The following is a 23,594-nucleotide window of genomic DNA, read 5'->3' as shown; positions in this document are numbered from 1 at the left end:
GTGCCTGTCAGGACATTGGACCTCGTCGGGCGTGCAGTCTGTCGTCGGTAAGGACGGCTGACCGCGTGTAGTATCTAGCGCAGAACACGAAGGAGAGAATTGAGGTACTGGAGCAAAGCAGCAGACAGTCAAAAAAAAAAAGGAAGCAGAAACTCTGAGAACCGGGATAGTTAATGGTGGGAGCAGACACGAGTCTTTGAAATGCACCCCAGCGGTCTGACAGGGATGTCAGCAGCGGCGAGAAATGGGTTCAGCAGCTGCTGTGGGACCCCATCCCGTCGCTAGCGGGTGGCTGGCCAATTAACTGGCCCCGAGGCGGCCAACGGCCCGGGGCTGTGGTTCGACGGCATGCACTGGAGCCCCTCGAGAACCGGGGGGGGACAAGGAGGGGCGGTAACTACGAACTACTTCGCACTTCGTGGGGTTCAGTGGCAGAACTAACTCTATTTTTTGTCGCTCAAATCAGACCAGACGAAGTTGGGAAATCCTGGCCTGTTATCTCCAAACGAAAGAGATTGCGGCCGCGTGGAGGTGGGGGCCGGGAAGCCCTTTCCATCCCATCATAGTCCGTTCATCTCAGGTCGTGAGGTTTTGCAAGTCGGTGGTTGCGGCGAGGCACGGGCAAGGCCCCACCAAAGTCTTGCCTGCCGAGTATGAGGGAGGTGCCTTATATAGGGTACATCTATACTACTCGACTATGCGCAGTACACAGTAGGGAGGATTCCGTACTTGCATAGGTTAGTCTCGATGTATACATAGTTAGTATTGTTGGGTAGGTGCAGACAGGGCTGTGCATGCAGCGAAGTGGGGCCTGTTCCCTTGCTTCTCCAGTTCTCGGCCGTCTCAACTTGCAGCCGCCATCAGCCCTACCGCAGACCGACCGGTGGAACCTTCCTTCACTACCGGCAGGCGTTGATGAAGGCAGTGGCCGGCAGAGTGGCTGTGCGGCGGAAACCACGAATCTCTTGAAAGAATCACCCTTTCGCAAACGCACGATTGCAGCCTCTTGCAGGTGGATGCGCGGATAGAACTGACGATCTTCGTATCTCTGCTACGTAGTTGGCGATGGTTCTTGAGGAAGAAGGACGGAGGCGTCCAGAGCCAACCTGCAGGAAGATGTGGGTGGCTGCAACCTCGGTAGGGCTGGAGCCCTGGTGGGCCCAGTCCACCACACAGCCTCTCCCGATTCGCCCTAATTTTCAGGTCAAGCGCCTTGTACATACATGCATCAATACAGAGCCAATGGATTTAGGGTCTCCCTACAGAATCACACTCTGACTGCTGCCGGGGTAGGCGCGCCAGTGGTGGCATGCACGAGGGGATCTGGTTCCACTAACTACCACCAAGCCGAATGGACCAGCTCTCGAAAGTGGCAGCCTGGGGAGCAAGCGAGCTTGGCGCAAACTACTAGTCGGCAGCTCGTCGTCGGGCACTGAGCGGAGGCGCCCAATCAACGGCCGCAACCGCGCTCGCATCACGCCTTGGCCCGTGTAGTGCTGAATGGATGAATGAATGTAGGTGTGTCCGTACATGCACTACGGATTACACCATGGAGCGAGGTAGATGGCCTTCTGCACGACCGTCACTTCACCGCCACACCGGCGGCACAGCCCGTTTCATACAGAGTACGTACATACGGGAGTGCGGAATGCCAGCTGAACCCCCCAGATCCGGAAACCGACTTACTAGGTACGGCGTAGGTATGTATGTATGTACTGTACCGACGGAGCACGGAGTAGTTCCGTACTTTAACTACTCCGTACTCAGCGGTCTTCTGTCGCCTTTTACCTACGCCGGACTTCCCTCCACGGTTTTCAGAGCTGTTGCGCGCCGGATGTCAAACCAACCCAGGATCGATCTGCAGCGCGCTGGCTTCCTGATGGTTGGATTGGCGGGCGCCGACGGCGGGCCCGAACCCCGTAGCAGTAGGCTCAACGCGGTAACAGCGGCCACGGACATGCCGAAGTCTAGATACAACACGGGCAACGAATCGTTTCGACGGGCAGCGATGATGTGAGACGGCAACCCGGGAGGCCCGTACGTATACATAGGGAAAGGTCCCCCGCCCTACCTTGGGTGCCCCCGGCAAGACGCTGTAACCGCAAGGAAGTTCCGACCGCCAGATATGTCTGTCAGACGTGGCACTAGTGATTAGGGGTCACAGAATCAATCTCGGTTGTATTTGATTCGCTCGAGAGCATCGGGGTACCGGAAGGTCTGGAGACTTTCCTGGAAGATCTTGTTCGCGGCTGAAGCTTAGCAGTATCGTCCACAGCCGTGTTCTCAATCACATCATTCTCGCCCCACCAAAGATGGACTTTGACAGAACAATTGTTTACTGTACATTTACAGTTCTCCATAGTATCTTTATAGTCCATAGCCATTACATGACCCAAAAAAATCCAATCCTGATTCTCCCGGGGTATCAGCAATGTTTGGTATCACCATCTTGATGATCCGCCCCACTCGGCGTAAACAGACAAAAGAAATGACAGTATAGTGCTGTCGTCGATGGTATTGATGTGCAATCCTATGACTCGGTAACCGGCCCCTGGCCAGCTGCGCCCCGCCGCACTAGGGCCGCGAGGCTATCGCGAAGAGAATGTCAAAAGAGTTTCTGCTACCGGCCCCTCGGCTCGGCGGGGTATTGAACGTTAAGAAAATGGCCGTGGTTGGCAGGTGTGAATAGGGCTGTGATAACACCCGAGAAATTGTTGCTGATGATGAAAACAAGTGCGAGATCAGAACGGTAATGGGAGGGATGCTGACAACGTTGTCAAGCCGACCTCGTCGAGACATGCCGAGCTAACAATCTCGACGCTGCTGTATCTAGCCCCAGATCGGCGCGTGGCGGTATGCAGGAGAGTTGTAACTGTGTAGCACGCGGTATGGCGGATTCGGGCCCTGACCGGCCCGACTTCCCATGCTGCGGCTCCGGGAATGACCCCGCGGATGAAACTGCGGGTTCTGGCCCTGGTACCACTGTCCTGCAGCGGCATCGAACCGACTTCGGCTCCAAGTAGCGGCGGCAGTAAGCTGTCCTCTGCTGCGGGGATCGTAACCCGTCTTGGCGGGTGCTGTGTAGCCGTTGGACATGGATGGAGGATATCCATGTTGAGGGTACCGGTGCTGATAGCCATGATATCCTTCAAAGCTTGTCCGGTGTCGTAACGGCGGCTGCGGCACCTGGATGTGCCATCCGTGGACATCCGCTAGCCGGTAGACACCTTCGCTTCGGACCGAGGAGATGGAGTTGCGCCGACTCTCATTGCCTGCGAGCGACTGGGAGGTACCGCGGGCGAAGTTGCCATGAACCTCCCTAGTGGGTGAATTATAGGGGGATGTTTCAAGACTGTATTGCCGGAATGACCGAAACCTGCGGGGGTCCATGGACACCAGACTCTGCGTCCTCGAGTATGTAGAGCCGTATCCTACACTAACTCGGCTCGAGTGGTAGCTTCGGATGCTGCTCATGCTAGTTTGCCTCGCAAGAGATGGATGGGAAGCCGAATTACTCTGGAGGCTCTCGCGACTCGCTTTCCGGCTGAGACTGGGAGGCACGCGAAGTATCTGTGGCCTCCTGATTGAGTGGGCAGTCTCTGGCGCGCTCTTGTTACTCTCGGCTGACATCGCCTTGGCGATTGGACTGGGGAGCGCTGGGGAGGGAAGGCCCGGAGGAGGAGGGCGGGTAGAGTTAGCGTCAAACGTACGGCGGCTCGGCGCCATCGCCTGCTCGCCCTCGAACGTGAGGCTCATAGTCCTCTTCCCCGACTCCGACTTCGGGGGAGAGACGGGTGCACTGATGCCCACCCGGGGCAGGTCGCCGCGGGTAACATTCTTGCTTCCGATTTTGCTTCCTTGCCAATCTTGCGCCGTTTCCCCCTGACCGACAAGAACGGATTTCCCAACTCTCGTCCTCTTCGGGATAACGTGTCCCGCGATGTTGGCGAGGGAAGCCGGAACGGACTGCAAGCCCTGTTTCCAGGCACCTTCCTTGTTCTCCGAACCGGATGCGGCGGGTTTAGCCTGCATTGTGTTGACGGCGTCCAGACTTGCTTCGATGCTTCCCACGCTAAAAATCGTCTTCAATGTATCCAAGCTAGGGCGTGACCGAGGTGCCGGCCTCTTCGGTGTCGAGTGGACGCGGGATGGCCGTCCTCGTAGCTTCTGCTCGGCCTCCCTGGGTACAGGCGGAATGCAGTCATGTTCGAAAGCGTGCAGGGTGCCAACCGCGGGCGTACTGATGGTGGCTCGACGGGCCCCGCCCAACAACCGCTGTAGCCGGCCGGGTTTCTGAACCCCGCCAGTGATGCTCCGCGGAGAGCTCAGCTTGCCAGAGGCAGATGAGCTGACGCTTTCTGGCCCCCGCGCTTCAGGTCCAAGCGGCATTGGCCATTCACTGTCGGGGAGGACGGTGACGGTAGGTTTTGGCACATACTTGACTGTGTTGTTGGGCGTTTTCGACCTCTCTCCCCCGCTTAAGTCGTGAGCTGGGACGCTTTTTGTAGTACTGTCAAGCCGGGGCCGAGAATCGAACGAGGGCCGAGCGATATTTTTTGGGGGCACGGGTGGCGGAGCGGCCTCGATTTCAAGACTTGTAGGACGGAGCACATCAAGCCGGCCGGGAGAGTCCTGAGTTTTCGAGCCAACTTGGTCTTCAGCCCTCTTGTTCGATGGTCGTGAGAACCGTTTCTCCAACGGGGAGGCGTTCGGCTGATTCTCAACACCCTGCGCTTTGGCTTGAAATGAGCGGAGGGACACATTAGAACTGTACCCAGAATCCGCTTTGGCCAGAAGTTTGCAGCAACCTTCAGAAGACGGCCTCCCCGCGCTTACGAAGCCGCTGTCAGCCCCTTTTACACTGGAGTCGGTACTGCGCGCAAGTTGCGCATGCGGTGGCTTCGCATTTGGATCCGGGCGAACGTCCAAGACCTCGACAGAGGAGTACTCTGGCTGCGCATCCTCATTGAACAGCTGATCGTCCAGCGCGATAGTCTTAGATGTCGTATGGAGCTCCTGGCTTGCGGGTCGCTCTTCAGTTGTTGGCGCCGAGGACGGACTATGGCTTATCTCGGAATGAGTCGCTGCACCAGGAGTGATGTGGGTCTCCGAGTTCTGCGGTTTCGCAAAATACCCCTCCTGCACAGCCGCAGGACGGGTTTGGGTTTCGCTGCCGTCATTCTCATCACCGTTTTCATCAACGTCCGGAGTGACGGGGCTCGGGAAACCATTGGTAATGCGTAGCGACCCGAGCTTGAAAGCGCCGATTGACAGATAGTCGTCCTCGCAAGGCGTCGCCACGCGCGGCGCGGACTCAGACTCGGCCATCCACTGCTCTGTCGGCATAGCACCATTCCTGTATGACTTGACTGACTGCTGACGTGACAAACGCGGTGTCGCAGGAAGGCTATGGCGAACGCTCACTCGCGGTACGGGGGGAATATCGTGGGCCAAAGTGGACCGAGTGGCCACACCGGGGGTCTGTGTTATAGATCGTCTCCTAACCGGCATGTACAGCGAGACGTCCGAGCTGGTGCGAGTGATTGGAGAGCTGGGGTTGTTTCCCTGATTGCATGGATTCCATGTGGGTTCCGTGACTGCAATCATATTGTCTGACATGGCCGCTGCTCTCTCAAGATGCGGCTCCTCTGCCAGGTTCAACAGTCGTTTTGCCTCGTACGAGGTGAGATTGTAGTTCACCGACGTGCGGCGGTCGGATTGGGCTGGCCGGCTGTAGATGCACCTGATGGTCAGCGACAGGAGATCTTGCGATGCTGAACAGAGCCTCACCACCTACGTCTCAAACTCCGCCTGCCCATAACACGCCCCTGCAGACTCGTATGTCATGGAACTAGCCCTGCTCATCCTGTTCACAGGCTGCGAGCCCGGGCCGCCGTTGTGGTTTTGCCGGGCAGTATTGTCACCCCGGGTTGACCTGGAGCGGAACAGGCTCCTTCGCTTCAACTCTTCCTGCGAGGCCGGTGCCGGAGGGAAGAAGGGCGAGATATTGTCGATGTGTGAGCCGGAACCGCCAGCAGCCACCTCGGGAGCGGACGACGTTGTGGGCGTCGAGCTGACTGTCGGGGATGGCTCTTGGGGACCCGGCAGCTGAGCATTGGAGAGGCGGCGGGAGCGACTAGAGGAGAAAACGCCCGGACTCAACAGGCCGGGTGTCGCATGATTGCCCGTCCTCGGCTTCGACAGCCGCTGGGTTGTTCTCCGGGGCCCGTCAGTGGACTGAGCATTGCCCATGATGGAGTGGGCAGGCGGTGGGGTGTCTGCTATGCGGTTATTGCTGGTCCATGCCGCAGGCTTTTTTTTTTTTTTGGGGGGGGGGGGGGGGGGAGAGATCCGGGCCGTGGCTAGCGATGGGCAGAGAGATGCTTCATGTATGGAGATGTTGCGGTGGGAAGCGAGTAGTTAAGTCACGACACGGCTGTCGCCGGAGGACCTAGAGATGAACAACTGGGGAGTGGGGACCGATTGAACAAGGGGAGGAGGAGGAGGGGCGGTATGGAGTAATGATGGTGAACAGGGATCTCAATAATTTCAATCTCGAAAGATGCCAAAAGGAAACCCCAGCAAGACCAGGCCCGCGCAGCCCAATTGACGTTTCCTATTGTTTCATCACAACCTCCTACACTAGGCCGCCATGGACTCGCGGATATAGCAAACACTCGGATCTGAGACGTTGCCGCAGCCCTCCAAGAGACCGGAGGTTGGTACGCAAGGATGCCAGCGCAACAAGAAAAATAAAGTTGATGACGTGCGAGAGTTCTAAGCCTGGAACAGTCACTCCTCAATTCCAGTCTTGGGGCGGCCGTGACATCAGAAGCACACGGGTAAGCACTTGCCGGTAGCACGGGGGCTCTTGGTATGTATGTACACTAGGCAAGAGCTTACTCTATTGGGGAAGTTGCAAGGACAAGGGGAATGGTGTAAGACCCGGATGCGGCAAGTGCGAACGCTTCCTGAAACGGTTAGCGCCATCTTAGGAGATTTGATTCAATTTTAATCCTCAGCCGCCATCGTTCGGTTTTCCCGCCGGGCCAGCAACGTTATTGCCAGCTCAAATCATGTCACCGCTTGCGCTGTGCCGAATGCGCTTAGCACGCCGAGGCGAACGGGTCCCAATAACTAGGTAGTGTACTGAGAGTCTTCTTTTCTGCGGGAGCTGCAAGAACACTCTTGCATCGGCTACAACTTCCGACGGGGGTTACCGCGTCCCGACAAGATTTCTCTCCGGCAGTCCTGATTGCTCGCTGTGGAGGGGACCCGGACGAAAACAAGGACGGCGTTTCCACACTACGGCATATGGTCTACGCTACCTGCACGCCGCGAACCGGTCTGGGCTATGACGGGCACCGTTTCCATCAAGGAGCACTTGATAATATCACTGTACGCTCAGTAATAGCACCAAGCAGCACTCACCCTCTAACGAAGGACAAAATGACGGTAGCGTGCAAAGTCCCGTTTTCCGGTCAAAGGTGTTTCAGATGCTGGGGAGTTCAGCCTGAGGCCGGGGGTTGCCGCTGTTTCAATTAAGTTCCGGCAACCCCCTGCTCCGCGCTGCGCTGCAACGGAGTAACTATCGTGTGTGCAACCATCAATCGCCAATATGAGTTCCATTGCCCATCGGCCATGCCATCCCACATTCTACGTTAGTCAGCACGTGGTGTGTACTGTGGTAGCGAGCCAAAGTTTCACCCCCTGTCCAGGTACCGACAGGGGTCTCACCGATAATCCTCTCAGGTCACTCCTACCTATTTTTCCTAGCAATTGGCCTAACAAAATTCTTCTACAGACTTCTCGGAAATCCAAAGATGCCACGCAATGCAGACTCCCCCCATACAAAACATCTTACCAACGAGGATAAGCTCCGTATTTATACTCTTTACTATGATGCTAAGAAAGGTCCATCCGAGATTGCAGCTCTCGAAACGCGGAAGGACTTAGAGGAAAGAGGAATTCGGGTTCTCGACTGGCCGCCATACTCTCCTGATTTGAATCCTATTGAATCCTGTTGGAACTGGATGAAGGATTGGATTCAGGATAAGTATGGCTTGGAGGATAATCCTGGGTACGAACAACTACGAAGATATGTCTTGGAGGCATGGAACGAACTACCGGAGTACTATTGTAAAGAACTCCTTGACTCAATGCCTCGGCGTTGCCAGGCTGTAATCGATGCAGATGGAATGCATATCAAATACTAGTAAATTGTATAGTAGTTTAATGTAATATTTGTTATCTTGATTCTGGCAGGCAAACAGGAGAGTGGTGTGTGTGGGCCCTCTGTATGGACCCCCTGTCGGTACCCAGGCAGGGGGTCAAACTTACCCATCATACCATAGTAATCCGTAGGTTGACGGCTGCTGTGAATGCATCCCCAACAGCCTCACAAAGATTGTGGAGTTGCGGTTGGCCCCTCTGAAGCTTGTGTACCAAACAGCGTGCCCCCTTGTTCCCCACGGGAGCGAGCCGCGTTAACACGGCGTGGCAGGCGTCTGGCCAGGGTCCCATGCAAGAATGCGACGCTGCCAGGGGGGGACATACTGTGTTCCTTGGAGGACTCGGGGAAAAAAGTGCACGACGTCATCGCTGCAGAGGCGATGAGGAGTCTGTCAACAACTGACAAGCAAGCTTTCCTGCTTGTGTGTTCCCTTCAACAACAAAGGTCATGTGCGCACATCTCCGTACCAAGGCTCTCTGGTAGGATTCGGAAAACTGGCCGACAGCGGCCAGAGATGCCCCGGTAGCCGAGCGAGAAAGAGCCCCACTCGGTCCGGTGCCAGTTCCAGCAGCATCAATTCAAGAGTCTTGACGTGCGACAACGTTTTCCCCCACACAGGTGAGCTTTGAGAAAGTTGCAGGTGAGCTGCTGCCACTTCTCCATGTACACACTGTTGTACATACAGTCACTACACTGAAGCCTAACGCGGCAGGACAAGATTTGCAGAGGGGCAGGGCCTGAACTCAGCCAACGTTCGTTCCGGTCTTGGATGTCGGGCAGGGCGCCCTGCTTAATCCGTACAGCCCGCGACTTCAGGCCACGCAATTGCTTGTATGGTACGGAGCACGGAACGTGCGGTACTACAGGCACGGTTCAGGGTGGCAGGAAAGGCCCGGTTGCGATGCGTGAGACGCACGGACGAAAAACAACAACAACGATAACAACAACAACGGTCAGGGCCCCCGGATAGGTTGATGATCGATCGATCCGGAGAGGGTAGGTAGGGGGAGGGGGTCCAGCTCCGCGCATGTTTGCAGCCACGGGGCCGCTTGGCCAGGCCGAGGAGAGAATAGAAGGCGGATGTGGAAGTTGGCGTCTACCACGTCCTGCCCAACGCGTTCTTGCGGACGAGGTGGCGAAAGATATCCTGCTAATTGATCGTCAAGTCCCAAAAAGCTGCAAGGCATTGAGGGGGGGGTCTCCGACACGAGACCGTACTTGTAATAAGCTTTCGCAGACTCCACCATAAGAGACAATCCCCACGTTTGATGAGCTTTGAAAGGTTGCCCGGTGCATTGGCGCTTGCTCCACCGACAGTAGCCGACAATGTTTGTTTGTGCCGGAGTCGCCGGCTCACCCAGCCTCAACATCCTGACATCATCGAATAGTACTTTGATGGACGATGGAGGACAAGGCGCATCAGTCTATACGAGCCTGCTTACTCTTCATGTCAATTGAAGTCTATTTTTTTTGTTTACTCGCTCTGTTTTTCTCGAATTCTTTCCGGCTTTATTATTTTAGCTAATTCCCTTTTGACTCCTGAAAAATGTAACCAGACAATATACCGTCACTTAAGGTTGGTCTTGCCTCGCCTGATTGGCGGGGCAAGGCGAAAACCGCATGGATCAGACGGCGGCAAATATGTTATGAGACAATGGAAACCAGAGCAGGCAGCCGCCATGGCCGTCCTGGCCTGCCGAATGCGGAAGCGCTGATATAAGTCATTTCGTGCCCATTTGTTTGCTACGTAACCTCCTCCTGCGGAGGCCTGGGCTTGTATGTACTCCGTAGCTAAGATACGTGCATATATGGAGTGTTGTTTGTTTTTTTGGGGGGGGGAGGGGGCGGGGGGGATATTCCGTTCATACCATTGACGACATTGGCAGTCCGCCAAGTATGCCCGCGCGTGTGTGTGCATGGGTCACACTAAGGCAGTGAAGAGCAGAGAAGGTGAGAACCGTAATTACCTTTCTGCCTCTGCCTAGACAAGCATTGAATTGACAGCTGACACAGTCAACCGACGAGGTAACTAACCAAACCCCGCGCCAGCTTTTATCCTTCTTTCCTTTCCACTTTAGTTTATTTCCCCCCTTGTCCAAATCGCTTATTTCGTTGCCTGACTATCATCATTCAGCCTACGACAGTCCTACGTCGTAAAACGGAGAGGCAATTAACCCTGTAGCCCTTTACAAACTGACAAAGTTTAAATAATAAAAAAGGGGGGGAAGGACTGCCGAGAGGGCCCTGGTTGGGTTTGCGAATATTGGGTCTCCGGGAAATCTCTTTCCTTCTCTCGGCCTGGTTGTGCAATGCCAGTGTCATGTCCCGCCGTGCTTTCCGTATCCGCATTAGATCCCTCTCTTAGGCTCCGTCTCACTGCGCTGCCGGAGGAGGAGTGCCGCGCGGCGTGGCACGGCCGAGGCGGGGGTTGAGTTCTCTCTTGGTCGAGTTCCGAGTCCACAACGAAGTAGTATATTCTTGGTTGGTGATCTAGAATTCGGCGTTCGACTCCCGCTTCCGTTCTGCTCACTTCCGATTCTGGGTTGGCCTTCCCCAGGTGGAGAGATGATGGGCTGACGAGAAATCGCGAACAGGAAACATACATGCTCGTATTGGTGCTCACAGTCCGTTCCTTCCCTCGTGATCGGATGGATGGATGGATGGATGGATGGGTCCGGTGGGTTGAGTTGATTTATTCCCCAATCACATACGTACAGCCCTCGGCGCCCATCCACACCTCGTGCACACGGCCAGCCTCTACGTCGATGCGGTCTCCGACGCCGTAAGTGGTCTTCCTGCTCCTCTGTTCCGGGTCCTCGTCCTCGGGGTATGCAATGGTGAGCTGGCCGCGAAGGATGACATGTGTCGTGAGCCCAGCGTGTGAATGGGGCGGGTAGTCTTTTATGTCGGGAATGATATGCCCCGTCAGCACACTCTCTTGCGTGTTCGCGTGGAGATAAGGCCTCCCTTTCTCACTCCCACACTTACGTGCATTCGGACCGTCGGTCCAGGTGAAGACGTGGGAGAAGCCCCAGGAGCGGACCTCGGCCTCAACTTCTCTTTGGGACTTCATTTTAGGTGGGACGTCTCTTGAGCACTCCTTTGCTGTGCGTCTCGCGAGTAGGATAAGCCGAGGCTGTTTCGGCGGATCTGGGTCCGGGATGGGTTGACGAGGCATAATAGGGCGTCGAAGCGGGGCTGCATGCCCGGATGCGCTGCGGGAGCGGAGCCGCTGGCCGGTGGAGCAAGGACCGGCTTTTCACGGACCAGACACGGTTCTACAAGTACGGAGTAGTTCCAACTTTGATTCCGAGTTGCTCCGTATTACATGGTCAAGTGTTCCCGTGACGCCCTCTGCACCGTACCAATTCGCGGCAACTAGCACACAAAACGGAGCCAAGCTGGTCCTGCAACACCAGATGCTGTGTAGAATACAGTGCTGCGTGTTCCGTCAAGTAAGCCGGCGAACGCAGCTGCCGTATATCGTACAGATGGTCATACAATCGGTCTCTCGATGAGAACCACCGTATCATCACATGCGTTCCCCCAACGCCCAGACATCGAAGCACAGCTACCAGCCCCCGTAGTAGTGCTGCGTAACCGACCTAGCGAGATTCGTCCCCGGCGGATCCCATCATCAGCCGCCTCCGCAGCGCCGGCCGGGCCGGCCGGCCACGACACGCAGCCCAGTCATGGCACCCTCTTTCCGTCCCCTTCTGCCCCATTCCCGCCACCGCCACCGCCGCCGCCGCCGCCCTGCCGCCCGCCCTCGTCCTTCCCTCCCGACCCCTTTTTCTCCTCGATCCCAAAGGTCTTCATCAGCCACTCGGCCACCTCCCGCTCCGCCGCCTCGTCCCTCTCTCCCCGGAACTGGACGGCGCTCCTACGGGCGTACCTCTTGAGGTCGTCCAGGTTCGAGATGTCGAGCGCCCACGACACGCCGCCGGCGGCCATGACGGCGAAGGCCACGGTGTTGAGCGTGGCCAGGTTGAGCGCCTCGAGCGCCACCAGCGGGTCCTTGTGCCGGGGCATGGCGCGGAGCAGCTCTTCGTCCTTGAGGAGGCCCCAGCCGGTGGCCAGGTTGTTGGGCTCGTAGAACTTGAGCCGCGACGCGAGGCGGTGGCGCGCCACGGCGCGGCGCGACACCATGACGGAGAGGTAGAACAAGCCCGCTCCCCCGAGGAAGAGGGAGAGTTGCCGGAGGGAGCGGCCCGAGAAGTAGTGGTTGTAGTAATCCATCGGACGGGGCGGCTCGTCCTGCTGGGGCGTCGCGGATTGTGCTGATGGTGGTGGTGGTGATGGTGATGGTGGTGGGGGGGGTGATGATGATGACGGTGCAACTGCTGCGGTGGGGCTTGTCATTGGAGCCGTTGTTAGCGACTTATTGTTGTTGCTGTTGATGTTGTTGTTGTTGTTGCTGTTGTTCTTGCCCCCCGTGTTCACCCCAGCGAGGGAGCCAAGCAAAAATGAGAGGATGCCCATGCCGAGGGTGAGAGAATATGGAATAAAATATAAAAAGCAGACAATCCTTGACGAGCCGCCTCGTCTTTTTCTCCCCGTCGGTCGCTTATCCTCGCGACCGTCGAAGCTCCTTCCAGGAAAATTTACGGATACCGGCTCACAAAAGGCCCAGCAGTGGTGGCCAGCCGAAACTGGAAAGCCCTTGCCAACCAGGACCACAGTTGCAGTCCCCTGTGGGTGGGTCTACGCTAACGAAGCGCCTTGGCAAACCAGGGGTCGATCTCGGCCATTCAGCCCCGCTCTCTCTCTCTCTCTCTCTCTCTCTCTCTCTCCACCTGCACTTCACTTCTTGGGTTGGAATTTAGGTCCCGCCGCTCTCACATGTAGTGTATGAGTTATGCGGCTTCGTTATGGCCTTTTTGAAAAGGGAAGAAGGATGAGCTAGGTTCGTCCCTGTCGATGGTGCATCATATCTAATATTAATCTGGCATGATCACTTCAAAAGGTCTCTACGCAATACACGCCAAAAATCTCGGTCAAGATCATACAAATCAACAATCGAGAGCCTCTCTTTTGCCAAGGCCATCAACGGAAAGGCATTGATTGGAAGCCGATTCTTCGTAGAGTCGACGCACAAGATCTCCGGCTTTTACTCCCTCTCCAATCGCCACAGAGTCTACAATCCGAGCCATGGCCAAAGACAAGCGCTCCAAGGCACACGCGCAGCCTCCCTCCTCCACCACCACCACCACCACCACGAGAACTGCAAAACACAGCTGGCCCCCCTTTAAACCTCCGCTCCCCGTCGTCGACCTCACCCTCGAGTCGCTCGTCGAGGGCAAAGTCATTGTCCTGCGGTCCTTCTTCCCGCGCTCTCTCTGCAGGGATTACGTCTCCTTCCTCCGAGAACTGCCGCTCGTCACGACCCCGGGGAAGCCCAAGCGGGGCGAGGCCGTGAGAGTCAACGACCGCTTCCAGGTCGACGATGCCCGGTTTGCCGACCGGTTATGGACCGAGACAGGGCTGAAAGATGCCCTCGCCAGCCCGGATATCTCCCACTTGTGGTGTGTTGATTCCCTGCCCTGACCTCCGCCCGCGGCCGGAATAGGGGCGCCATTACCTCTCTAGCACAGAGGGGCCCTGCTAACGCCACGGGGTGGAAACCAAAGGGGAGGGGAAGTCGTCGGCCTCAACCCAAACATTAGGATCTACCGGTACAGCGCCGGCCAGTTCTTTGACGCGCACTGCAAGTATCCTCGATCCCCGTTCTTTCTTCTGCCACCTACATCCCACATCCCACACCCCCCCCCCCGGTTCACGCACATGTACAAGCGTGATGTTTTACCTCTCGTTCCCCCAAACCCCCTCTCCCACCCTTCCCCTTACCGAATATGTAATGTCTACTCCCGAACTAACCTCGACCCTCGAGGACGCCATCACCTTCCAGACGACGACTCCAACAACGTCACCCTCCCGTCCAAGGGGCCAGGCCAGCAGGCCGTCCCGGCCAAGACCACCTGGACTCTGCTCCTCTACCTGACCTCCTCCGCCGAAGGCTGGTAAGCCCGAATCCTCCCCTCCCTCTCTCCCTCCCCGGGCCTGCCCATCCTGCACCCTACCAACGAACGAGTTGATCTGACCAGATTGGGTGGGGACGTCACGACGTATGTACGTCCCATGTGCGGGGTTTTATAGCATCGGCGGCGAAACCGTTTTCTACCCGCACGACCGGCACTCGGCCAAGGAGGAGATTGCCGTCAGCCTCGAGACCGGCATGCTGCTGCTGCACAAGCACGGCAATGACTGCATGTTGGTGAGTACCTACCTACCTACCTACCTACCTATCTACCTACCCACACTACCAAATCATCTCCCCTCTTTCTCGCGGCGCCCCCTCCCCCCCCCCCCCCCCCCCCCCCCCCCCCCCCCCCAAAAAAAAAAAAAAAAAAAAAAAAAAAAAAAAAAAAAAAAAAAAAAAAAAAACAGAAACCCTCCCCGTCGGTCCGTTCGCTCCACTTTACTTGTGTGTGAGTACTTTGGCACGTCCGCAAGAGTGGATGTCCGCTCCGCGCGGCAGCGGACGACAAACGGACATGGCGTCCTGCCCGGGGCCATTCGATTCCGTGCAATCCGTTGCCGGGAGGGGGTTGGGTTGAATTTTGGACGCGGCCAAGCTGATCTGACACTATGCCCGTAGCACGAAGGCAGGGAGGTGACGGCCGGGGAGAAATGGGTCATCAGGACGGATTTGTGCGTCAAGAGGTGAGGTGACTGCAAATCTCCCCGCAGCCACATGGGCCGCCTGCGAAGGACGTGACATGAAAAAGATACTCTAGCGAGGGTCAATAGGGCCCGGGGACACGGGCATTCCCTGCGATGTCTGGGTAAGCACGGAACAAGGGTAGCCCATCGATTCTGGAGCTGGCTCAAGAGTCGGGAGAGAGAGAGAGAGAGAGAGTCATGCTGCACCGCTTGCTACGAGCTCGAGCCATCGCAAATAAGGATTTGGCGCCAGAGCCATCATACCCCGAGATAGTACGCAATCTACAGCAATCGCCCAAGCCCGTTCCGAGACGCCACTGCAACCTCACGCCCAGAGCTTAACCAGCGGCGTTCGAACCGAACCCAATGACGTCTCGTCAGCCCTCCACGGCTCCAAGCCAATCCGTCCACGCTCACCTGCTGGGCTGGACCCGATCAGATGAACATGCCTGCGGCCTTGTTCAGGACTGTCTCGCCTTCAACCTCGACAAGGTCTTCTTCATACTCCACCTCTGCATCCGACCCTTCTTCGACCCTCTCCACCTCTATTATCACCCCGCCGCCCCCCTCCCGCTCGGTAGGAGCAATTGGGTCATCACACGGCGCGGGGTCGGTCCGGCCCTGGCTCTGACCCTGGCTATGGACACCGCCCCTGTCGTGACTGCAAGCGGCGTCCCGCCACCCCTTACCCCTCCCATCGGTCCCGTCATCACCACCAACCCCCCTAGCACTCTCGCCGCCGCCCCACACCTCAGCCGAGCTGAGCGTCCCCGTCATTGAGAACAGGCCGCCACGAACAGAGAAGCTCTTGTATTGTACCGGTTCCCACTCCTCCTCCTCCCTGTCCGTCGTCCCCTCAGTCTCCGATGCCGGAGCGGGCATGCTATTAGTGATAGGGTCCCAGCTGCCGTTGCTGTTGCTTGTGAGTGCTGCGTCCGAGACGACGGAGTCAAGCTCCGCACTCTGATTGCCGCTGCTGTGTGCTTCTTCGGTTCCGTCCTTGCTTTGAAGAACGACGGTGGTAGGGTTGGCTGCGGCGACAGCTTCGGCCGCGGGCCGGGCTACTTGCGTCGTTGATGTTGTGGTCGTTGTTATTCCTCCTCCTGCTTCTGCTGCTGCTGCTGCTGTTTTTGTTGTTGTTGTTGTTGTTGTTGCTGTAGTTTGCTGCTGCTGGGGGTCGAAAGGCTTGACCGGAGTAAGACATGGAGAGGAGTCAGGTGCGGAATCTGTGTCTGATGTTAAGAGGTCTAGGATGCTCGGGCTCGCGGCATTAGCACCTCTGATGTCCAACGCCGCGAGCTCCTCTGCATTGCTACATGCCGTTTCCCGCGTAAAAGAATTAGCATCATCCAAACCAATGTCCAGCTCCAGGAGCGTGGGAAATTCACTTCGTGTCTCCTGCTCTCCCTTTGACGCGCTCCCCGAGGTGGATTCCGTCGAGGAGTCGACGCCAACTGCATCGTCGATCCAGTAATGCCCGTTGTCGTCATCATCATCATCGTTGTGACGAAGCAGGTGGAGGACCTCCCCTCGGTGGATTAACTGGCCGTCGCTCGTTCTGGTACACTCCATATCGGCCAAGTCAACCTCTTCCTGCAGCTGCACCACCTTGCCTGCTCCGGGTGTCGGCTTTGCTGCTGACGGGGTGACCCCAAGCTCTTGCTGATGAAGTTGATTCTCGGCGTCTAGTGCGATCTTGCCGAGCTCGGCCGGAAACAGCCACGGGAAGCTGAGCAGCGGCATCGAGCGAGCTGAGACGCGACGCAAACCCACTGTCCCGTTGGGAAGCACATGCGGGTGGCGAGCCTCGTAAAGAGCAATCTTTGTCTCCTCCCAAGTAACCCGGTACATTCCGGCAATAAATTCCAGTTTGTCAAAACTATGCTCCTCCACCACTCCGAGGCACAGATCGCGAAACTGCTTCTTGAGGCCAGCTGCCTCGCGGCCAACCCTCTCCTGAACCTTGTAGTCGGTTCCTACTCGGGGCTTGGACATGACAAATGTCGTCCAGACCTCGAATTCAGTCCTGATCTCAAGCTGTCCCATAATCCTACGCATGGCGATGTCGTATTGGCCCTTTATCTTCCTGGCCTCCTTGAGCAAATGATTGCCCAGAGTATATCGCCCGAGAATGCGGTCGTCGAATGGCAGCGTGTAGTTGTCCTTACTGTCGAATACTTCTTTCTCGACCATGTCGTAGAGCTTCCCGAGCACACTGGTGGAGTGATATGACCTGCTCCTCTTCTCCATAAAGTGAGGATATCGACGCGGGTCGAGCTTCTTGTTCCACTGGGCAGGAACGCCAGTCTTGACGTAGTCAACTGCTGTCGAATGTAGCTCGGCAAGCTGAAGACCTGTATAAAATGTATGATTAGCAGCCCAACCATTATCCAAGGTGAAAAACGGACAGCGACTAACACTTCCAGTGTTTCGCGCCTTCAAGCTCGTAATCGGCCGTGGCGAGGTGAGCATGTGCGATCAAGGGCAGCCTGTCATTCTTCATAAACAAAACAAAAAAGAATGCCAGGCTCTTGGCAAGTGAAGCTCGCGATTCGATAGGTGGTTGCGGCGCGCTATAGTTCATGGGAGGATGGCCCCATTCTGCTGGGAGCAGTCTGGGATCCCAGATGACGAAGAAGTCGTCTCCATCCAAATCACCCCCTGAGCACATGCTTGGGACGTCCCTATCCCCTCGCAGTGGGAAAACAACTACGTCCCGAAGATGGCGTAGCTGGGGCACGTCCACTGCTTCCACGACGCGGATGTCGCCAGGGTGCAGTGACGGATTGCGCCCTACAACGCAGAGACCAGTGACGACCTTGTACGCATGCCGATGATCTCTGTCAGGAACCTGAAGAAATATCTGAGGCAGCTGATCTCTTGAGACATTACTTTGACCCTCGGTTGCCCGGGAATAGCCCCTGAGTGTCCCGGTCTCATCCACACAACCCAGGACGAAAGCACCCTGCTCCACGACAAGTCTCGCTTTCTCCTTGAGGGCCTTGATTGACCAAGATCTCCAGAGTTGGAGAACAGTGCGGACAAAGGGCTCGCGCGTGTGCATGAAACCGTTGCGGAGCATGGAGGCGATGGTGGTTGTGGTCAGATTTTCATCCACATAGTTGTCGAGGAGCTCGACGGCCGTGTCCTTGTCCGTCATAGCAGCGTCGAAGTTGGCAATCTGCGACGCCATCATGTCGATAAAGACTTCATCCGGAACTCCCAAGCACGAGAGGATCAGGATGGTCTGCCGATTCAAGGTCGCGCAGGAAAACTGAGAACACCGGATGATCTCCAGGCCGTTGTACTCGGCACAAAACTTCTCCTGAGATGGCCGAATGTGAATCTCGGTGCCCTTGACATTAGGCCATTGTACCAGGACTCCCTTACAGCCACCCATCCGGAACTGAACTGCTGACGGCGGTCTGTCAAGTTTCCAGTCTTCGGCCACAAGACAGGCCAGAGGGAGAGATATCTTTCCAATGCCATCCGTGAAGCAGAACCCGTTCTCTGACTCAATGTCGGGGATTATGGCAATGCGAGGAGACGAGATGCAATGCAGAAGGCGAGTGGTCGAGAAGCACTGTCCGAGCCGAGCAGCGAGTTTGGCGACCGAGGTAATGTGATCAAAATTACCCATCCATTGTCGTATGGAGTCACAGGTAACAGAACCATCTTCGGGCTCGCAAAAGAAGAAGGCAGAGGATTCTCGAATCTGTGAGTTTCCAAAGGCAAGAAACTTCCAGTGCCACTTGCCCATCCGTATTCCCTGGGTCATGACGCGACAGACCCGAGCATAAAGCTCATCGTCTCGGTCGACCTCGCAAGCCCTGATTCTCCCGTCTAACAGCTCATCGGTAAACTGGACGCGGAGAAAGTGGTCCTGAATGTGTTGGTAACGGCGAACGACGCGGTTGCTTGTCTCCACGGTGGGTGTGCTGAAGTACATCCTAGTCGGCGTAACAATCGCCCGACGGATCAAGGCACAGTAGTCGGGAATGTGGAGGGTCGCAGGATAGTAGGTCATGGCGCCATGGTCTTTGAACAGCTCTAGGGGGTCATGTATTGGGCGCCCTTGATCTGCCGCGTACTCCAGAATCAACCGCGCACGACTAGCAGCACCCCAGTTAGCAGGGCCTGAGAAGGAGGAGAGTTTTTCGAGCCACTCGCGCCCAATGTTATACTCGCTCAAAATCCCGCGGGAGACACAGACTTCGAGCTGATATCTGACGTCGAACGGCAGAGCAATGTGTGTCGAGGGCGAAAGAAGGGCGAGATCGTTGCTCCAGGACAGGTTGGTCAACGCTCCTAAATGCGGATCGGACAGCATGTCCCAGAGCTCTGGGTCCCTCGATGGAATCTGCGCGAACTTCACATCGACGTCTGTGGTAATGTTCCACTCATGGAGATACGCTTCGATTATCAGCCATTGCTCTTCAGCCGGCTTTTCCAGGTCAAGCAAGTAGGTTGTCCAGCGGCCAATGTCGATTGGCTCTGCTTCCTCGTCGAGAGACATCGGCTGAGTAGGGGGGCCCTGTGAGTCAGGCTTGATCTCAACGGCCCGATGCCAAAGCTCGTCCTCACCCCAGACCAGACGGTCCGTCCAAGCCGTCCCACTCAGGTTAGTCTGTTTCTTTCGAGCCAAGGGGGCGTCTTTGAGGCGTATGGAGAGACCAGAGCAACCACTCCCGGTAGCGCTTCTGTGGATCCCTTGAATGATACCAAACTTCATGTCGAGGCGGTAATATTGCCTCTCCCCGCTGATGAGGTAGGGGAAATGAATAGTCAGCATCTGCCGGCGGAAATCTGCGGTCAGTTTCAGTTCCAGATTGCTACTCAATGGAGTAATGTCCCTTTTTGACATGAAGATTGTCGGCCGAGTTAGGAGACCAAAGGTCAGTCTCTGGAGCTTAAGGCTCATCGAGGCAGGGCAGGTGTTTCCGAGCGGCGTTGTCAGGGTGGGCTCTTTGCGATGCGGCGTGACAAACTCGACTTGAGCCCACGACCAAGCCCCGCCGAGGTTATGCCTGCATCTCCCTTCTTGGAAGAAACCAAGATCAGTGGGCGGAGGTTCGAAGCGGATCTTTGCGGACCGGTAATTGCTCCTCGATTGGCTGTCGAGTTCAACCCACACGACATTTCCGAACTTAGCGAAGAACTTGCTGACGTCCCACGGGCTCACAGTTGTGGGTATGGGTTTGATGACCATGGTGGCGCTCTTTCTGGAGCTCCAGGCCAAAGGGAGCATCACTGTTGGCTGGGATGATGACAGTGGGCGCGGACCCGGCGAGGGGGTTGCGGTGACGGAGCCATTCTGGGTGTTCCTGAATTGCCCTGCTACCGGTCCTGGTCGTCGACGGAGGGGTCCTTGTTCGCGGTGTCTCTGCCGAGGGTGTTTAATGCTAGAAATTGAGGCGCCTGCCGCTGCTCTCTGTTGCTGCACCTTGACGCGCCCGTTATGTGCACCTTGCAGGAGAAGGTGCTGGAAGTCCCCATCCAGAGGGTTCGTCATTGTATCTTCTGGCTCGGATCGGTTGGGAAGACGCCACGTGCAAACGCGTGCCGCAGCGTCCTACACCGGTGGATCCTGCCTTCAGGAGAGTGTGCAAAACGTAGGGAAATCGAAAGGTTCAGCTGGATCTGCTATGAAGAAAGAGAAGAGGTGCAAATCTGGGCCCGGCGGCACAAGCCAGAAACGCAAAAGAAAGCAAGCCACGAGAAAGTAGGATGGCCTAATCTAGGCCAACTACTGGCAAGAGAGACTCTGCACGCCGGGTACAAAGTTTGCGAACTCGGTAAGATGGAAGAAGAGCAGAGCCGTCCCGGCTTGAGCTCCTCTCATCCTCGCCAAAATCCACCATATAAGGAATGGATGAGAGAGAGTGAAGGACGGCGCCGACGCGAGAGGCAGGAGTGCAAGATAGGTAGCAGGCGTGAAAGATGGGAAAGGAGAGTTTCTGTCGGAGATAAAGAAACAGGAAGTCCAATTGAAGAGCGGGCAGCTGAAAGTTGGAGGGGTTGGGAGCTGGGGGCTGGGGGTTGGGGGTTCGGGCCTGAGCAGCTTTTAGACCGTGGATTGGAGATGAGCTCCAACCACGGCGAGTTTGGTGTGTTTCCGTTGAGTGCGTTGGCAACCGGTCAACTACAACTGCTGGTTGACGTCGCAAACACGTTCGTGTTGAACGTAGGGAGGCTGAAGGCTGGCAACAAGGTGCAACTGCTACTCTCTATCTGATTCCGTGACCGGGATCGACTAGGGCTTGGGGGAAGTTAGCGACTGCTACCTGCAACAGGACGACGAGAGGGCGCAAATTATGGCAGTACCTCAGTTCTTAGATGTTTGGGTCACTTTTGCTAACACTGACACCATCATCAAGTCGAGAGTGTTTGGGGTGCCTCAAGCAGACAACTCCACTGGCGTGTTTGCGCGTGTGGGAATCCAAAGATCTGCTTGGGCTAAATTTCAATTGCTTTGCCCGAGAGGTGAGAATTTGTCGGTATTGCCTGCTTCACGGCATATGAATCAGCAGGAACTGTGAGGCAAGCCACTGCTAGTGTAAATTCCATTCCGTTTGCGATGGCAGGAAGGAGCAGCTCTTCTCCCACCAAACCTCCACCTCTTCCCGATCTCTTGAGCAACAGTTTAAGTCTTACAGTGTGGAAGATTTGCGCCACGGAGCGGTGAATGAAGCGTAGCGTAAGTAGCGTCTTGTACGAATGCTAAGGAAAGGTAAGCTCTTGAACTCGTTAGAAGCCTGTATCGAGTCTCCTGGTAATTACCCGGTGGTTAGTTGCTGACTAATTAGTTCAGGACTACCACCTGTCTCCCGACAGGTGGGGCCAAAACCCCCGGACATGCCAATATAGCCGGACAGGTACGCGTCCAAATCCGTGTCCAATTTTACCAGCCAACTCCCTATACTCGAAGACACAACCACTGCCACAAGCCCAGTTGAACCTACTCTCCTGTATACGATGCCTCTGACTGACCAAATCCAGGAACCGGCTAGTATACGGGCCGCCAAATGGCTCCTTGCCGCTCAAGCTCGCCACCGAACCAGCCGTTTACCCCATAGAAAGCAACCCAGTATTCGGCACGCGGCTCAGCTATTCAAGACTGGAAAGACCCAGGTTGGCCGGCACTTGAAGTCTTTGAAGGATACTGGACTTCCAGCCACCAGTAGCAACGCAGTTGGAAGACCTCGGTCGCTTCGAAACGACGAAGATTCCGCCCTCGAAGGATACGCGTACTGGCTCATCGAATCTGGTTCTCTCGCTGCCAAAGATCTTCTCCAGGATGCTGCCAACCGTTTACGGGCACGTCGCGATCCTCCCTGCCCTCCTGTCAACAAGCACTGGTGGTCGCGTTGGAAACAGGATCATCTATGGTTTCAGCCGACATTCTTCAAACCAGTCGAAGCAAACCGACTCTCGGCCGAGCAGCAGGTAGAAGAACTAGAGATGTTCTTTAACAAGCTCGAGGACACCATCGAAAGCTTCAAGATTACTGCATCTGGCTGTTGGAACGCAGACGAGACTGGATGTATGCTTGCACTGTTAAATGGGCGGTTTGAGATCTTGACAGTCAAAACGGACAAGAAGAAGAAGGTTAGTATCTTCCTCTTTTCTAAGTGTCAGTTTGGAATAAGTGTCAGTTTGGAATACTAACTATAATATTTTATTAGCCAGAGATTCCAGACCTTTATAACCGAGAGTCGATGAGTATAATTGGCGCTAGAAACGCTATTGGCGATACTATCCCAGTATTCTGTATCTTCAAACAGTGGCCATTAGAAGATTAGGATGTCGAAGGTCTTGATGAGGAGATACGATTCCATAAGTCAGAGACAGCATTCAACAACGCTAAGATTACGATGGATTAGATACGACATTTCAACAAACACTCCTTTGCCGTCTATACCAAGTTCTAGCGACGTGGTATAAGCTTCGAGGAATGGTTTGGTTATGACTATTGCAACTACAGTCCTGCTCTCGGTATACACTTTGTCAACCCAGACGACATTGCCCCTGAAGATTCGGTCCGTATGTCTACACCATTAGAAGAACGTATATACCGACTGCTTATCCTGGACAACTTTACAGGACATCACAACCTTGAACTTTACGAATACTGCCTCTCGTTCGACATTATCATCATCTTCCTCCCTCCCCATTCAACACACTTCATCTAGCCAATGGATGTAGGAGTCTTTCGCCATCTTAAGGAAGCATATTAACGACGTCTCCGGCAGGTAGTTCGAAACGGCGATCTTACGTTTACCCGGGCAGACTTTGTCAGAGGATTCCAGGAAATCTGGGATGCTGGTTTCAAACGCCGAAATATCATGGCAGGATTCGAAAAGACTGGTCTTTTTCCACCAAACCGACGTATTATGATAGACCAGATCAGGGAGAAAGTGTCATCTAGTACGAGCGTCAGACATCCTACAATGATTCCTGACAACGAGCGATAGGTACGCGCAAAAAAAGGTATTAACCGCATTCAAGAGCGGTATCTTGAGCTTTTCAGTTCGCCAACACGAGAACACTTTCGGGATATTGCGTTAATAGTCAATGAGGGTCAGCTAGCATACGAACATCTGAATAACTTTGCCAAGGACAAGAGAGCCCGTCTGGC

General features: G+C 55.6%; 5 protein-coding genes across 5 annotated transcripts; 1 reads left to right on the top strand and 4 right to left on the bottom strand.

Moving 5' to 3' along the window:
• Nucleotides 1–2,354: 2,354 nt before the first annotated feature.
• P884DRAFT_216478 (uncharacterized protein) lies at nt 2,355–6,252 on the bottom strand (the record flags this gene model as incomplete). Its single annotated transcript, XM_069439312.1, has 2 exons — nt 2,355–5,731; nt 5,798–6,252. 2 exons carry the CDS (start codon nt 6,250–6,252, stop codon nt 2,830–2,832), a joined length of 3,357 nt encoding a protein of 1,118 aa, XP_069301054.1. The 3' UTR covers nt 2,355–2,829.
• Nucleotides 6,253–10,925: 4,673 nt separating this feature from the next.
• On the bottom strand, nt 10,926–11,306 carry P884DRAFT_274737 (uncharacterized protein; the record flags this gene model as incomplete). Its single annotated transcript, XM_069442764.1, has 2 exons — nt 10,926–11,131; nt 11,222–11,306. The coding sequence occupies 2 exons, from the start codon at nt 11,304–11,306 to the stop codon at nt 10,926–10,928; spliced, it is 291 nt and encodes a 96-aa protein (XP_069301053.1).
• A 743-nt stretch (nt 11,307–12,049) lies between these two features.
• P884DRAFT_172212 (uncharacterized protein) lies at nt 12,050–12,472 on the bottom strand (the record flags this gene model as incomplete). The annotated part of the gene is made up of 1 exon (XM_069437312.1): nt 12,050–12,472. A coding segment is annotated over one exon (423 nt), but the record flags the coding sequence as incomplete, so codon positions are not given.
• A 581-nt stretch (nt 12,473–13,053) lies between these two features.
• On the top strand, nt 13,054–15,287 carry P884DRAFT_282390 (uncharacterized protein). The gene is made up of 5 exons (XM_069443596.1): nt 13,054–13,758; nt 13,864–13,940; nt 14,142–14,253; nt 14,390–14,507; nt 14,892–15,287. Exons 1-5 carry the CDS (start codon nt 13,385–13,387, stop codon nt 14,958–14,960), a joined length of 750 nt encoding a protein of 249 aa, XP_069301051.1. The 5' UTR covers nt 13,054–13,384; the 3' UTR covers nt 14,961–15,287.
• Nucleotides 15,288–15,391: 104 nt separating this feature from the next.
• On the bottom strand, nt 15,392–20,468 carry P884DRAFT_192118 (RNA dependent RNA polymerase-domain-containing protein; the record flags this gene model as incomplete). The annotated part of the gene is made up of 3 exons (XM_069437647.1): nt 15,392–15,499; nt 16,022–17,310; nt 17,375–20,468. 3 exons carry the CDS (start codon nt 20,466–20,468, stop codon nt 15,392–15,394), a joined length of 4,491 nt encoding a protein of 1,496 aa, XP_069301050.1.
• Between the last annotated feature and the right edge of the window lie 3,126 nt (nt 20,469–23,594).

The sequence above is a fragment of the Thermothelomyces heterothallicus genome (genome assembly GCF_042370625.1).
Source record: "Thermothelomyces heterothallicus CBS 202.75 unplaced genomic scaffold P884_scaffold_2, whole genome shotgun sequence".
NCBI classification, from domain to species: Eukaryota; Fungi; Ascomycota; class Sordariomycetes; order Sordariales; family Chaetomiaceae; genus Thermothelomyces; species Thermothelomyces heterothallicus.
The sequence above is the reverse complement of the archived record's forward strand: the minus strand, read 5'-3'. Positions and strand labels throughout refer to the sequence as shown.

What these genes read in the sequence shown, in the direction of transcription:
- P884DRAFT_282390 (XM_069443596.1), top strand. Translation starts at nt 13,385, where the DNA reads ATGGCCAAAGACAAGCGCTCCAAGGCACACGCGCAGCCTCCCTCCTCC. An exon ending in ACCTCCTCCGCCGAAGGCTG is followed by an intron (nt 14,254 to 14,389) that starts GTAAGCCCGAAT and finishes GGGGTTTTATAG; the next exon opens with CATCGGCGGCGAAACCGTTT. An exon ending in ACGGCAATGACTGCATGTTG is followed by an intron (nt 14,508 to 14,891) that starts GTGAGTACCTAC and finishes CTATGCCCGTAG; the next exon opens with CACGAAGGCAGGGAGGTGAC.